General features: G+C 50.0%; 1 protein-coding gene across 1 annotated transcript in view; it reads right to left on the bottom strand.

The window, feature by feature from the left end:
- The window catches only part of Gtpbp1 (GTP binding protein 1), a 24027-nt gene extending 11971 nt beyond the window's left edge, over window positions 1-12056 (bottom strand). Inside the window, exons 1-4 of the mRNA XM_021216313.2 lie at window positions 11851-12056; window positions 8893-9004; window positions 2719-2899; window positions 1932-2280 (exon numbers count right to left, since the gene is read on the bottom strand). Coding sequence (XP_021071972.1) covers window positions 1932-2280; window positions 2719-2899; window positions 8893-9004; window positions 11851-12042 — 834 coding nt within the window. The 5' untranslated portion in view covers window positions 12043-12056. The remainder of the gene's footprint in view (window positions 1-1931; window positions 2281-2718; window positions 2900-8892; window positions 9005-11850) is intronic.
- Window positions 12057-14801: the final 2745 nt, after the last annotated feature.

Below are 14801 nucleotides of genomic sequence, written 5' to 3'. Positions count from 1 at the left end.
TAAATTTACTTAAAAAAAAAGTTAAGATAGTCCATGTATAACATCTGTCCAGGGTCTTCTGGCTATAACAACAAAAAGAGAAAAATTAAAAAAAAAAAAAAAAAAAAAAAAAAAGAAGTCTAATAAATAGATGATAGCCTACAACTCAGACAGGAAAATGTGGTTTGGGGTGAAGATTATCCCGTCATTGTCACTACAGCTCAGCTAGACAAAGCTTTTTATTATCTGAAGAACATGAGTCTCTAAGTAAAGCATGACCAGCAGATGCACTAGGCTATGGTCCAATAGGAGCATGTCTCTCCAGAGATGCCAGCTAGCTCATGTGGCTCAATCACTGTATACACAGTGAAATACACCGGACCTCACAAGTTGTGCAGTTATTACACACGCTAGTTTATTACAACACAAACAAAAAAGGAAAAAAAATGTTGGTTTCTAAACCCTTCATGTTTGAAAGACACAGCCAGGGTGGTGGCGCACGCCTTTAATCCCAGCACTTTGGAGACAGGCAGGTGAGTTTCTGAGTTCGAGGTCAGCCTGGTTCACGGAGCTAGTTTCAGGACAGCCAGGGCTACACCAAGAAACCCTGTCTTTAAAAACCAAAAATTAAATTAAATTAAAATTAGAAATATATTCAGGATAGGATTATTATTATTACTACTACTACCACCACCACCACAGCTGGAGAGATGATTTAGCAGTTAAGACAGCTTCCTTGCCGGGCGTGGTGGCGCAGGCCTTTGATTCCAGCACTTGGGAGGCAGAGGCAGGCAAATTTCCGAGTTCAAGGCCAGCCTGGTCTACAGTGAGTTCCAGGACAGCCAGGGCTACACAGAGAAACCCTGTTTCAAAAACAACCCCCCCCCCCCAAAAAAAACCAAACCAAACCAAACCAAAACAAAAAAAAGACGTCTTCCTCGCCCTCCAGATTCCTAATAGCCACAGCCCAATGGCCCCCGGGGACTTCTAGATGCCTTTTGGTATGACAGCTTTCCTCAGTCAAGAGCAGGTAACAGCCCTTTGAGAGGAGCTGCTACAATCCCAAGAAGAGCAGGCCGAGAGGGCTGGGTGTCCCTACAGCACAGGCTGCTCCCTCTCCTCTGCGGTCTGAGGCGTGGCCTAAGAACCTGTTTGTGGGGCAACTTGAGCAAGTTCCTAGGAACAGATGCCTGTGTTTACCATACTTATTAGCCCAGGCAGCTGAGGAGCCAGGAGGGCGGAGGGGCTTTAGGAGGGCTGTGACAGGAAAACTCACTTGCTGTGCGTGGGGGCACACTCTCTTGCTTCCTCCAGCTCCCCTGAAGTGGTACAGGAGCTAAGCAGAGCGCATGTGCACACAGCAAAGCCAAGCCTCTGCCCGCCTCCTTCTCAGTGATGCTACATGATGAGCTGCTCAAGCATCCAATCACAAGCTCTCTGTCAGCCCTAGGACTAGGGAGGTCTACTTCCCACTGTGCATGCCACTGATGAGCACAGGGCCAGGCCCAGAGCAGCTTCCCTAAAAGAGCTGTACAATGGCTGCCATATCTCCTTTGTAGGCACTGAAGACAATACCTCAGGCCCTGCTGACTGCTGCCCTTGGTTCCTGATGTGAGGTGCCCTTTTCTTCCCTAGCTCGATCTCAGAGTGCCACCTGGGGTCACCCTCTGGAAGTACCCCAAAAACTCTGAAGGCACAAAATAAGGAGAAAGCCTCTATGCCTTTCCAAAAGGCAATCTGCAAGGTACTGCGCTCTGTATGGGGAGGTCTCTCTCTGCTCTAAACCCAGGAGAAAGGTCAAGGTTTGCCTGTGGAGAAGGCCACAGAGCTCAGAGGACAAGGGCTCCCTGAGACTGCAAACTTGCTCCCACCAGCAGACCTCAGGCTCAGAAGGATCTCAAACATTTGCATAGCATCCCCAGGTCCCCTTGTGGGGGAAACCGCATACTTACCATGAGCATACAGAAGTCAGGCAAGTGGCCAGTCATGCCAAAAACAGTGGTCTTAAGGTACTTCTCGTGGCCAGCCAAGTCGATGAAGGTGATCACTTTAGAGGACTTCTCACAGATCTTTGTCCATTCGAGGCTGCCACCATGGCTGTCGGGTTTGTTCACTACATTGCCTTCACTGTCAAAGCCCAGGATGTCATTGCCCACGCTGCTGGTTCGACCAGATTCAATCTCATGTTTGTGGCGAAACAGTTTTTGGCGGGCAAAGCCACGGCCATTGTCCAGCTCCCCGTGTGTTAGAACTCCCAAGAGTGTGCTTTTGCCAGCATCCACGTTGCCCACCACTGCCACCCTGCGTGGACAGGAACCTGATGTGAGAGCTAGTTCCTGAAGAGACTACTCAGCCAGAGACTGGGCCCTGAGCACAGACTCCCCAGCACCATGGCTCAAGACTTCCCTGTTCAGGGAAGCTGTACCCAAGGAATACAAAGTTAGTCAGGAGTCCTGGCTCCTTTAACACCCCCAGCGTTACGAAAGGCTCCTGACTCCTAGCATCCCAAGCTGCAGGGGGCCACGGGATACATGGTGGGGCCTTCTCCCATACATCCCAGAAGAAATACCCAGAGATGGAACTCAGAAGCAAAGCAGAATTTCCAAGACCATGGGTCCCTGTGCTTTCCCATCTTAGGCAGAGGCAGAGCTGACAGGCAAGTGTCCCAGACACTACCACATTCTCTGTGAAGACCCCAAGTCACGCAGCAGGGCCCCTGCAAGTGTTCTGAGACCTTACCTGACTTCCAGGAAGTCATTGTCTCCGACTCGTTTCCTGACTAGGTAATCGCGCACACGGCCGCCCGCTTCTTGCCGTTCTCGTAAGAGGATGACGTCAGCCTCTATCTGCTCTGCCATGCTCTTCACGGTGGCGTAGGAGGCTTCCATGTCAGCTTCACTCAGCCCGTACTCAGTCCCATCTGGTGACAAGAGCCCAGACATCAGCAGGAGAGGGAGTCCTGACCAACCAGCCTGCCAACTCTACCTAAACAGATTCTCCTGGCACTGCAGAAAAACAGCAACAACTCAGGCACACACAGAGTTAATGTGGCAGGGCCACAGCTTCCCCTCATATCTGCGCACTAAGTAAATTCATTCATGAGTCACTGAGCCTCTCCTTGAAGTTATGCCAAGCTTCATACTGGGTGCTGGGAATACAGGTGCCCTCAGTGAGCTCACAGCCGACCCCAAGGGAGAAACAAAGAAATTAATTAATCTCAATGTGATTGGAGTACTAACTACCCTGTAGAGCTGAGGGAAGAGAATGCGAAGCAGGGACTAGGGATATGGAGGGAAGCTGTGGTGTGCTGACAGCAAACCGGGTCTTTAGAAGTTGAGACATGAGCATGTACAGAAAAGGCATCGCCCCAGAGAAGCAAAGCCAGAAGCCTGGCAGACCATGAGCAGTCAGGGACCGAGAATAGGCACGGTGTGTGAGGAACGGGACAGGTGTCAGAGATGACACCGAAGTGGAGGCTGCTATGACACCAGACTGCAGCAAACATGGGGGTCAGGCAGGACAGTAACATGGTCAGAGCAAGGCTGGCTAGAAGACCTTCTAGGCAATAAGCAAGAGGCCAGAAGCAGGAACCCAGCAAGGGAGGAATTCCGATGCCCTAGGCAAGCAAGGAGGACAGGGAGATGGAGGAAGACTGGGGTATGTCTCAGACAGTTCTTAATTAGAACGGCTCAGGTACTGTATCCAGCCACCAGCTGGAAAAGGAACTGGCGCTCAGGATGTGAAGGAAGTCAGGAAAATTCTGATCACCTAGCTTCCTAGAGGCTAAGAAGAGCAACGCTCAGGTGCTTCCAGGTAGCACGGGTTTGGTGTCCACCACTCTCTCAGCCCCTCTCTCAGTTCCTTGTAAGCCAACTCCATAGCAGGGCACCCTCTTCTGTTTCACCAACCAGATACCTTGCCAGACCAGGCCTGCTGCTCTACCTCCTCCCTCTCAAAGTCCCTAAAGCGAGCTCATCTATTCCAAGGACAGCAAAGTCACTCCTCTGTCACTGTCTCTGCTCACACTCTGAGCTACCAACTGTCTCTCAACTCTTGTGATCACCAAGAAACTCAGAAGATGAGCCAACCCTTGATGACATTCCTCCCTGGTGCTTTGAGCTCCTCCCAGAGGAGCTGCTGTCACCAAACATCGCCAAGCTACAACCCTGCCCACCATTCAGCCAGAGATCTCCTGATGTCTCTCCCCTGTTCCCATCTCCCTGAGTGCCAGCCTCTGCTAATCCACCCACCAAAGACCCTCCTCTTCCTCCAATCTTTCCCTTCAGCTACGTCTCTCTATGGCCACACTGTCACTGTCAAGACTTCAGAAACATTCTTATTAGCCCTGGCAACCCCCTCTAAGCTCCACATGGGATCCAGTGGCCTAAATGAGAACCCCTAGGATTTGCTGCTCAGATGCACCCACTCACCCCTTAAGCAGCGGCAGAGGGGCCACAGTGTAAGCTGGGGTCCTCTGACCTGCGGAGGGGCCGCAGTGTAAGCTGGGGTCCTCTGACTCGAGCTTGAATGCTTTTCCTTCCCTGCTTGCTGTTGCTTTCTCAGACTGGCTGTTCCTTTTCTCTTGCTGTCCCCATTATAATAAAGACAGTATTTTGCTTCTGCTTCTCTGCATACCTAAGCATAACACTTTCATCAGCCCAGCCCTGCTAATCCCAGGTTTTTATGGTGTTCTTTTGCTGCCTGACTTGGGCCCATATTCTACTAAATTGATCTCAGTGAACCTCGTCTGTGTGCCTCCCCCCTGCCCTGTGCTACCCCGCCACAGCCTATCAAGCTCAGCACTCACACATGTAAGTTCCCAAAGAAACCACAGTGCTTACACAGCCACTTTCACATCAGAATCTCTGAATGACTTTTCAGAACCAACAGAATTCCTTCCAGCTTCAATTCCCTTAAGCCCACCCCCACCCTCCACCCCCGTCATCCTACACCCTTTAACATAGGCTCCCCTCTGGCTCTATCCCAATGCAAAGGCCCTGGAGTAGGGGTGGAGGCTCATCCTAGGTCCTGGACAGTCCTAGCTCTACCCTCATTTCTCACCCTAGACAGCAGCCGATAAGCATCTGTTCAGAGGCTCCACAAACACTGGCCATCCCTGTAACATTTGCCACTTGCCAGTCCTTGCTCTTGTGCAAAAGTCTTTTTAGAGCCAGGGGGTGGTGGCTCACGCCTTTAATCCCAGCACTCGGGAGGTAGAGGCAGGCAGATTTCTGAGTTCAAGGCCAGCCTGGTCTACAAAGTGAGTTCCAGTACAGCCAGGGCTATACTGAGAAACCCTGTCTCGAAAAAAATCAAAAAAAAAAAAAAGTCTTTTTAAACATGTCTCCCCCACTACCCCACCCCAGGCTATAGAAGCATCTTGAGGATGGGGACAATATCTTAACCATTTTCTGAGGAATCGTTTTCCTACCTTAAGCACTCAAATGTCTAGAAAATGTAAAACAACTAAACCAAGGCAGAGGACAGAAGAGTTCTGAGTGAACAGCTGGGCTCTAGTGCTGTCTGAACTGGGGAAAACCAGACTATCTGCCTCCCTGCTGCTTTCTAAGCTAGGGCCAGCATCAATGTCACCTTGACCATCAGAGCTCTTGGGTGGTCACATTATCCTGGTCTAGCACGCACCACTTTCATTGTGTTAGGAGTAGACAAAAGCCAAGGAGAAAAGCCAGAGTCCAATTACTAAAGACGGTGCCAGCCCTCATCAGATTTCTGTCCTGCCAGCTCGCTTACCTTTCCCACAGCACTCTCCTACACAAGTGACAGCTTCCCAGGCTTTGGGGACATAAGTCTCAGCTCTTTGGCATGACATTCAAGGACCATAAATGGACCCTGCCCACCTGTCCAGTACCCCCGGACCTCACATTCTTCTCTCCTTCCTAGAGTACATCTGGTCCTCCAATGCCACCATGCCTCTGGGCATGGGGTTTCCTCAGCCCACTCGCCACTGTTCACAGAGAAGCAGCTCCTTTCTGTGGCTGTTGCTGACTCCTGTGTCCCTTGCTGTGCCATCTGTCACTCCACTGAACACCAGGGTTTATGAGGCTGGTCTGGCTGGCTAAGCAGGGATGCCCTCCCTCTCTCCGTGCTCCCTGTGCATCCCTCTAGAAGCTGTGCTCAGAAGAGGAAAGCCTTCCCTGACAGAGAGCCACTGGCAGTCAGGGGTATAATGACAGAGAGCCACTGGCAGTCATGGGTATAATGAAACAACTGCGCTCCCCACTGGAACCTCCGAACAAGCTCACAAGTCATGACTTTTAAGAAACAGTTGAGGTTCTCTTTGCAAAGCAATCCCATAGTAAATCAGCTACAACCTTGGACCCTGAAAATCTGGCAGTGCTAACATGAACACCTCTGTGCCAAGGGCACTCCTGGAGTGCTCATGGCACTCACTGGGGCACCATGGGATCATTACTCATATCTTCCTACCATTTACTTTGAAAGATTTGAGTTCTAATTAAGTGTGTGTGGGAATGGGCACATGAATGTGTTCAGTAGATTTCAGAGCCCCAGGAGCTGGAGTTATGGTTGGCTGTGAGCTTCCAAATGTGCACTGAAACTGAACTTGAGACCTCTGGAGGAGCAGTACGCACTCTCCAGCTCATCACCTGCATTTTAAGGCAAGGAAAACAGTCAACAGGCAAACCCAGGCCTCCCAGGCTGCAGACCCTAAACCACTGAACCATTACTGACTTGCTTCCTAAAATGTCAACCTTAAATGAAGAGCATACAGGCATAGCACAGTCCCCTCGATTGTGTGTATGGTTTTAATATTCTTATCTGGAAAGGATTTCTCCCAGGAAAGTCTCCTTTTCTCCAGTGCTACCAGGGAAGGCCCTAGGGGAGGGGTACAACCCCTCCACACGGAAGAAGCTGGAGATGAAGCTGACCTCTGGGGGCCTTGTAATTGACTCAGTCCTGTTTGATGCTCAACTTGTTTAACCAGTTGAGATCTCTCTCTGCCTCCAAAGAATCCAGCAGAAGGAGTCATCAAGATGATGTGTGGCTGATGCTGGGGTGTGCTTCAATGGGCCAGTGAGTACCTGACATCTTACCTTCCGAAGGAGGGTCAATTAGGTATGAGTTGGTGGGGATGGTAAAATTCAGACTGCACTAAAGGATGGGAGAAAAACTCTGCATTGCGAGGCAAGGTCAAAGTCAAAGCGTCAAGAATCCACAGCCAGCCCCTCTTAAACAAATACTGAGCAGTCTGGGTCTTCACAGACTCACCCCACCACTTATCACAACTGACCTTGATGTGGCTTCCTACAACGCAGGAAGTGACCTATGAGTGGTTTGTCTTCTTAGAGCAGGCCAGAGACACACCTGTCAAGCTTACAGGAAGAATCAAGGATTTCTTATCTCCAAGCACACAGGCCTTTTCTGAACCAGTAGCACATGGCAATGTTGATGGGCTCCCTCCCTGCCTTGGCAGGCGACCCCTTAGCCTATCTCTCGAACCACACCTTCTGTTAGGTGCCATGCCTTCTGTTCAGTGTAGGGCTGCAGGAGGGGGAGGAGAAAGGAGATAAGGCGGCAGGCACGGTGGGACTCAGGAACCAAATCTTTGTCCCTGGTTGCCATCGTTGCTCCTTGGGCTCGAGGGCCACCAGCTTTGTTCTGCTTTGTTTGGTTTTTCATTGCTGGGGATAGAGTGCAGGGCCTTGAACACACTAGGTGAGCCTCCTACTGCTAACCTACAAGCCCAGGGAACCAAACTGTAAGTACCCCAAAGAACTCAGAAAGTATCAAGATTTGGAAGATCCCTACCACCATAGGTCAAAGAGTTGAAGAACAATTTTTTTTTTTCCTGCCACTGCGGAGGACTCAGCCAGGCCTTGCATAAGAAGCACTACCCACGAGCTATTCCTCCAGTCTGTTCTATATTTCTATTTTTAGACAGGATGATTTGGAATTGGCCATCTTCCTGCCTCAGCCTCCTGAGTGGCAGGGTCACAGGCATGCATTCTCATGCCTGGCCAAAGGCCTGTAAGAGCTCCTTACCTCAGACTCAGTCTGCCAAAGAACTGGTCTCTGCCTTCTGCAAGCCTGCTAAGCAAAGAAAACTGCCCTAACGACGCGCACAGGCCTGGCCTGGGCTTCGTGCAAGCCATCCTCAACCACTTCAGTCTTCATTTCAGCAAAGATAATGTTGTAATAAAGATGAAGGTAGTAAGTAGGTTACAGCATTGAGGGTACGAAGCTATGAGTGACCAGAGGGTGGGGCAGGGGCTGGACAAAACCAATTCCATAATCTCATCTGGAACTCAGACATGGGGTCCGCCTTTCTCTAAAACTGTCAGCTCCATTATGATGAACAAGTAGGTTGGAGGACAACAATCAGAATGGTCCTAAGTCTCCAAGCCTGACTAGATCTAGGGGCCAGAAGGGACCTCTGTTATCACAGCTATCCAGGCTGAGGGCAGTGTGTGGCCTGGGCCACAGCAGCTCAACAGACGGGAGGAATCCTGAGTGTCTTTCCTTGGTGGGTTCAAGAAGAACCACAGAGATCCCCAGTCCAGTAGGAAACAGAAAGCAGAAAGGACCATAGACAGGGCTTGGAGAGGAAGCAGGATTAATTGGAGATCTAGCCAGGCCATCCTCTCTTACCTTAGACCAGGGTCTCCTTGCTTAACACTCCAATTCCCTGCATGCCAATGAGGAACCCTGGGGTGGGGAGGAAGCATTTCTAGGGCCCCCTGGGCAGGTGGACCCCCAAATTTGTCCTGACTACTAACACAGAAGCTGAGGTTCAGTTGCTGGCACCTCCCTCCCGCCAGATCTGCAGGTACTACAGTATGGCTGCACAAGAAACACATGAGAGGAAAGGGTGGTAGTGGGGAAATGTGCGCCTAAAAAACTGTTTCAAACAAAGGAAAGGAAAACTATGCTCACCTGATCCCTGCCCAATGACATATATGGTCTCTCCGCATCCCTCGTCCATCCTCTCCCACATCTGCCGAAGTAGGCTGTCATACTGCTCTGATGTGGGGCTCACTAGAACCAGCTAGAAGAGAAACCAACAGCCTTAGAACCACACTCACTAGAAAGGGCCACAGCCAAAGCTGGTCAACAGCCTGACCAAAGACCCTGACCACACCCCAGGGCACCCGACTGGAACACAGCTGTGCAGCCCCTCACACACACACTTGCCGTCCCTCCTGAAACAGCCTTATAGGACCCAGATGAAACACTGAAATGAGTATGTGTCTGTGCCACAACCCATAGGAGGAAAAGAGTAAACAGCCCACTTCCTGTGGCTTCACAAGAGGATTGGGTCCCACACAAAGGAGAAGACAGTCTGGCACTGCGAGGAAGCTGTCCAGCAGTGCTGTGCACCTCTGCGAGGTCTTCTGCCTGCGGTGTGCATCCAGGAGTTCAAGGGCAGATTGTTCACTGACAGCCATGCCCTCCACACAGCCCAATGCTCTCATAGCAACAGAAGAATTCTGGTCTCCCTTGTCTGTCTCGAGGGAAAACTGCCTGCAGAAGGCTGTCTCTGCCAACCAAACCCTAACCCACTAAGGTTAGTGTTCTTAGAACCGCAGCTGGGCAAGTCCTATCAATAACAAAGTATCAACCACTTACTTAGGGAGGCCATTGCCATGAGGCAAGTGGATTTCCTTCTCTAGCCACTACTATATGACCTCGGACAAAGACCTTAACCTCTCTGAATCTTAATCTTCTCCTCTAGAGGAACATATAAAGCACCTTGGCTAGCTTAAGTCTGTAATACCAGCGTTGGAATACCCGAGGCAAGAAAGTTGCTATGAGTCTGAAGCTAGCCCATCTCAAAACAAAACAAAAGCATCCAGGCCAGGCCATGCATTTCAGTTATCTTCAACAAGTCCTTTCTTCAAGAACTTGTCATTGAGTCTCATACCATTCATCAGTAACTGTGTTTCTTGCTGGAAGCTCTCAGAGCCTTAGCTCCCCTCACATAGCTATAATGAGGGTATACGTATCTAATGTCTACTCTTTTCAGGACTTAAACCTATTCAGTTCACCCTTCTCTCCTCCACATTCAAAGGAGTTCCCCAGCTCCTTGATGAAGTAACAGTTCCTTACTCAGGGCAATTAACTAAAATGGTCAAAGAGGTCCCACCCTCTTCACAGCTCTGTCCCAATCCCCACCGAGCTTTCAGGCTTCTTTGGCTCCTGACCACCCACTGACATCTAGCCAGTACATTTCCAACAGGCCATTTGACTCATCAGTGTTTAGAATTGTAACCCAGATGCTGCCAGGGTTACAATGTCTGCAGCATCTTGCTTGGATGGAGGTCTCCCTGAGCATGGCCACCCTTATGATGGTATTAGAGGCACTAGACAGGACCAGCATGACAAAAGGAGCTAGTTGGCTTCCAAGGGCCCAGCAGAGACTAGAAGGAGAAAGAACAGTTGGGAATTGCTTACTTAGGTTGTGGGGAAAGGGTCTTTCCAGTTTGGAGCCAAGTTTTATGTAGCATTGCCATCATGAGATGTCACATTTTCAAAGTACCATAAAATCTCCCATCCAAGTACTAATCAGACCCGAGCCTTCTTAGCTTCTGAGGTCAGACGAGATCAGGCTCGTTCGGCATAGTATGACCACAGACATCAAAGCTCCATAAAATCTCTATTGTAATTATCCTACAGAGGGCAGGGGGTGGGGCTGCTCTACCTTCCATCAGCTGCTTTTTAATCCTCACTGGGAATCATCATCTATCTAGTGCAAACATTTAGTGAGTCTGATATGCATCTGGGACTATAATGGGTCTTAACATTCTCTTCTAATTTTTGCAACACATCTGCACTTTCTTGGTAGGATGTTGGAGAACTGAGAGGTTAAGAAAGTTTCCTAAGGTCACAGACCCCTTTAATGGTAACAGTTGGAAAGGAAGCCCAATCCCTCCCTTGGCATTAGTTTCTTTAGTGATGTTAGACACTTTCTAGACACCAGTAACATATTGTTACTTTCTTATTTTCCACAATGCCAAGTAAATGGTGAGCTCTTAATTTCTGCCTACCTTCTCAACCCCGCAGAAAACGCTACTTAAAAACGCCCTTCCATATTGCATGAATACAAGAGGTGACTCCACTCATTAGTGGCAAAGCTGAGGGTCATGCCTATTTTTTAAAAAAAATTATAACAAGGCAGGGGTGGGGGAAGGCGACGAGTGCCACGGTGTACGTGTGGACATCAGAGGACAACCTGTGGGAGTCAGTTCTCTACTTCACTAGGTGAGTCCAGGGGATCGAATTGAGGTTGTCAAACTTAGGAGGCAAGCCCCTTTACCTGCTGAGCCATCTTGTCAGCCACATCTTTTTATTTTATTTGGGTGGACACGGAAAGTGGACGCTCCTCGGACATCACTCTCGCCGATTGAGCAACTACTTTCTGTTTCCTTTCCAGAGACCAGGAAGAGAAACGGCTGCCCCCCCCTTAGACTGGCTACCTGTCTTCGTGAGTATCCCGCCCCCTGCCCAAGCCACCTTGACACTTGGTCCTCCGGGACGCTCCTAGAAGAGGAAGACCCTGCATCTCAGGGACCTCCTCCTGGGGAGGGCGGGCTGATCCACACGGGGACAGGGACACAGGGCGCGCGGCCCGAGTCGGGAGCCCCGTTCCACGTGGCGGAGCCAAGTGGCAGCGATCGAGGCGGGAGCGGGAAGCGCGGGAGGCCGGGTGAACGCTGCCCGATGCGGAGAGTGGGCCCGGGCCCCGCAGGTCCCGGAGAGCGGCAGGTGGGCGGGCTGCATCCCTCCGGTGCTCCCGCGAGCGGTGCCACTGGACAGTCGGCTGCCCGCCGTCGCCCCGGAGACCGCCCGGCCCCTCCGCGTATCCCTGGCCCCGCCGCCGCCTCCCGGGCCTACCTTGCTGGTGAGGTCCAGCTCCGGCTCGCCGTTGAGCGCCTCGCCGTCCTCGCTGCAGTCCGAATCGAAGCCGCCATGGAGTCGGGCCGCGGCCGCGGCGGCCCGAGCCGCCCCCGGAGAGCTGGGCTCGGGGGCGAACATCGAGGCCGGCACCGGCGAGTCCACCGGGGAGCGACTCCGCTCCGCCGCCATCTTTAAGAACTTAGGCTAATTCGCAGCCGGCCGCCCGCCCTCCCTCCCTGGCTCATTTAACTAATTTATGCTGGGCCCCGCCCCTTCTTGGTGGAATAATTTATGCGCAGCTTCCCCCGCCTCCCGGGGATGTCACGTATCTCTAGCGGAGACACAGATGACCCAGTCTCTCATCTACCAATCGCCGCAGCTCCCTCAAGTACTTTAATGAATAATTCATGAGACCCAAACCCCAACAACAAACGTCGTAGTGGTCGGGAGCCTTGGTCCCGCCTCTGGTGGGGCCAACACAGCGTGCACGCTACCTGCCTGGATCTTTCCCGCCAACGGGAGCGAAGCAGAGGTTTGACTGACTTGACAGCAATCCAATGAAAAGAGGCATCCATCCTTTACCCTCCCCTCACCTTCCAGAGGCGGGGCCAGCTTCCAAATCATACAGCAAAACAGTCCCGCCTGGAGCCTCTCAGAATGATGGACAAGGGCGGGACCCAATCTTGTCCTCCCTAAGTCCCGCGCGTCTGGCCGCCGCACACCCCGATAGTAAACTGCGAAATGAGCCTGGCACTCTGACTGATTGAAGGCAGTTGCTGCAATACTATGTCCGGCGTGCTGGCATGCGCAGGGCAATTTTTTATAGTAGAATCGATGCTATGTATTCCAGGAATTGTAATATTATAGCAGCCAGACCAAGACAATTAATTAAATGCTGACCTTAGGGAGTTCCATTCATTGACTCCTCGGAGAGCAACTGAGTGAACAGAAAGGAGATGATGACAGCCCAAACACCAGAGTAAATCCCCTCACCACGTTTTTGGTGAATGGGTGAGCTACAGGTCTAGGATCTGTCAAGGTAGTTTCTTGTGGCTTATTTTTCAGTTGCCACTTGTGGAAAGTCCCAGTCCAAAAAAACCGCCGTCCGTGTGCCTGAAATTCCCGTTTCAAATGTCTGAAAAATTTAAACTTTATTAGGTGAGTTCTGGTTTTTACCAAGATCTAATGCTGGCTGGACTTGGCCGCTGCTGGTGAGAGAGAGAGAGAGAGAGAGAGAGAGAGAGAGAGAGAGAGAGAGAGNGAGAGAGAGAGAGAGAGAGAGAGAGAGAGAGAGAGAGAGAGAGAGAGAGCGAGAGAGAGCGAGCAGCCATCTAAGGAAGTACGGGAAATTTAGGGATTGAATCACAGGATGTATATAGTGAGCAAGGAAAGGGTTCAATATAGCCATCACCTAATTCAGGGAGTCTATCTGAGCAGCAGAATCTTGTCCTCATTTTTAACTATGTACCACCAAGTCTGTGAACAGATGATGCTGGAAACCTGACCTTAACGGTTTGTTACTGAAATTTTTTTGTGTGTAAGAATGGTGTGTGTGTGTGTGTGTGTGTGTGTGTGTGTATGTGTGTGTTTGTGCCACCTTTGTGCAGGGCCTGTAGAGTCTAGATGGGGCACTGGAACCCTTTTGGACTAGAGTCACAGACGATTGTTAGCCTCCATAATAAGGGTACTGGGAATGCAACCCAGGTCTTCAGAACCTCTGAGCTACATCTCCAGCCCCAGAGATTCGGACTCTTGAAGTGAGAGGCAGTCTTGTGGACCGTAACCCTATATCTGTGGATTCTGACAGTATCCCCAAGTATTAAGAATTCAACTGGAGGCTGCTCACTGCTTGGCTGGAGGTGATCAGAGGTGACAGTTGTATTAACTCTATTGCTTCGATTGCTATTTAGCATCATATGATCAGAAAAAGTTCAGTTTCAGAATATACTATCTGATGGGGGGGGGGAATGTCCTTCTCACTATAGGATTTTGCCTAGAAAGGATATACATTCTGAATTCTTGCTTTTCGAATTGAATGGTTTGGAGAATAAATATAAAAAGTAACAGTTGAGCCAGGCGTGGTGGCGCATGCCTTTAATCCCAGCACTTGGGAGGCAGAGGCAGGTGAATTTCTGAGTTCGAGGCCAGCCTGGTCTACAGAGTGGGTTCCAGGACAGCCAGGGCTACACAGAGAAACCCTGTCTCGAAAAACCAGAAGAAAAAAAAAAGTAACAGTTGAGAGGTAATTCCTAGTCATCTTTACATTCTCTTTCTGAAAACATTCTGGCCCACGCTCAAACCCTCAATTCACTATAGACATAATGATTTCAAACAACTTGATCGACTTCTTTGGGCTGTAGTTTTCTCCCTGAAAAAGAAAAAGTCTAATCTGCTTGGCAGTAATTAATTACTCATCAGTTAATTAATAGATGTTTACAATACTTCGGGTTGAATGGCAAGTCCTTAGGAGATAAATCCTATGTAAATACACTGTTAACAGTTTGGTAGTTTACACATTACACATACACACACAAAGGTAATTCAAAAGTAGTCTAGGTAGAGGCAGAGGACGCCCTACCAAGTGTTGCACAATAATGTCGATTGGGGTGATCATGAGGATTAGAGAAACCATTACTTTGAAAGTGCAAATCTGTTGTTTTCCCTAACAAAAACCCGATAGGAAGGCAAATTAGAAACAATGATTTAAATTGGGCATGGTGGAGCCTGCCTTTAATCCCAGCACTTGGGAGGCAGAGGCAGGGAAAGTTCTGAATTCGAGGCCAGCTTGGTCTACAAAGTGAGTTCCAGGACAGCCAGGGCTATACAGAGAAACCCTGTCTCGAAAAAAAAAAAAAAAAGAAAAGAAAAAAGAAAAGAAAAGAAACAATGATTTAATTTAAATCCATGGGAAACTGCAAATAATCTGCCTTTGGACACAATGTACTCAG

The sequence above is a fragment of the Mus pahari genome, chromosome 17 (assembly GCF_900095145.1).
Source record: "Mus pahari chromosome 17, PAHARI_EIJ_v1.1, whole genome shotgun sequence".
Classification (NCBI taxonomy): Eukaryota; Metazoa; Chordata; class Mammalia; order Rodentia; family Muridae; genus Mus; species Mus pahari.
This window is presented reverse-complemented; position numbering and strand designations above follow the sequence as displayed.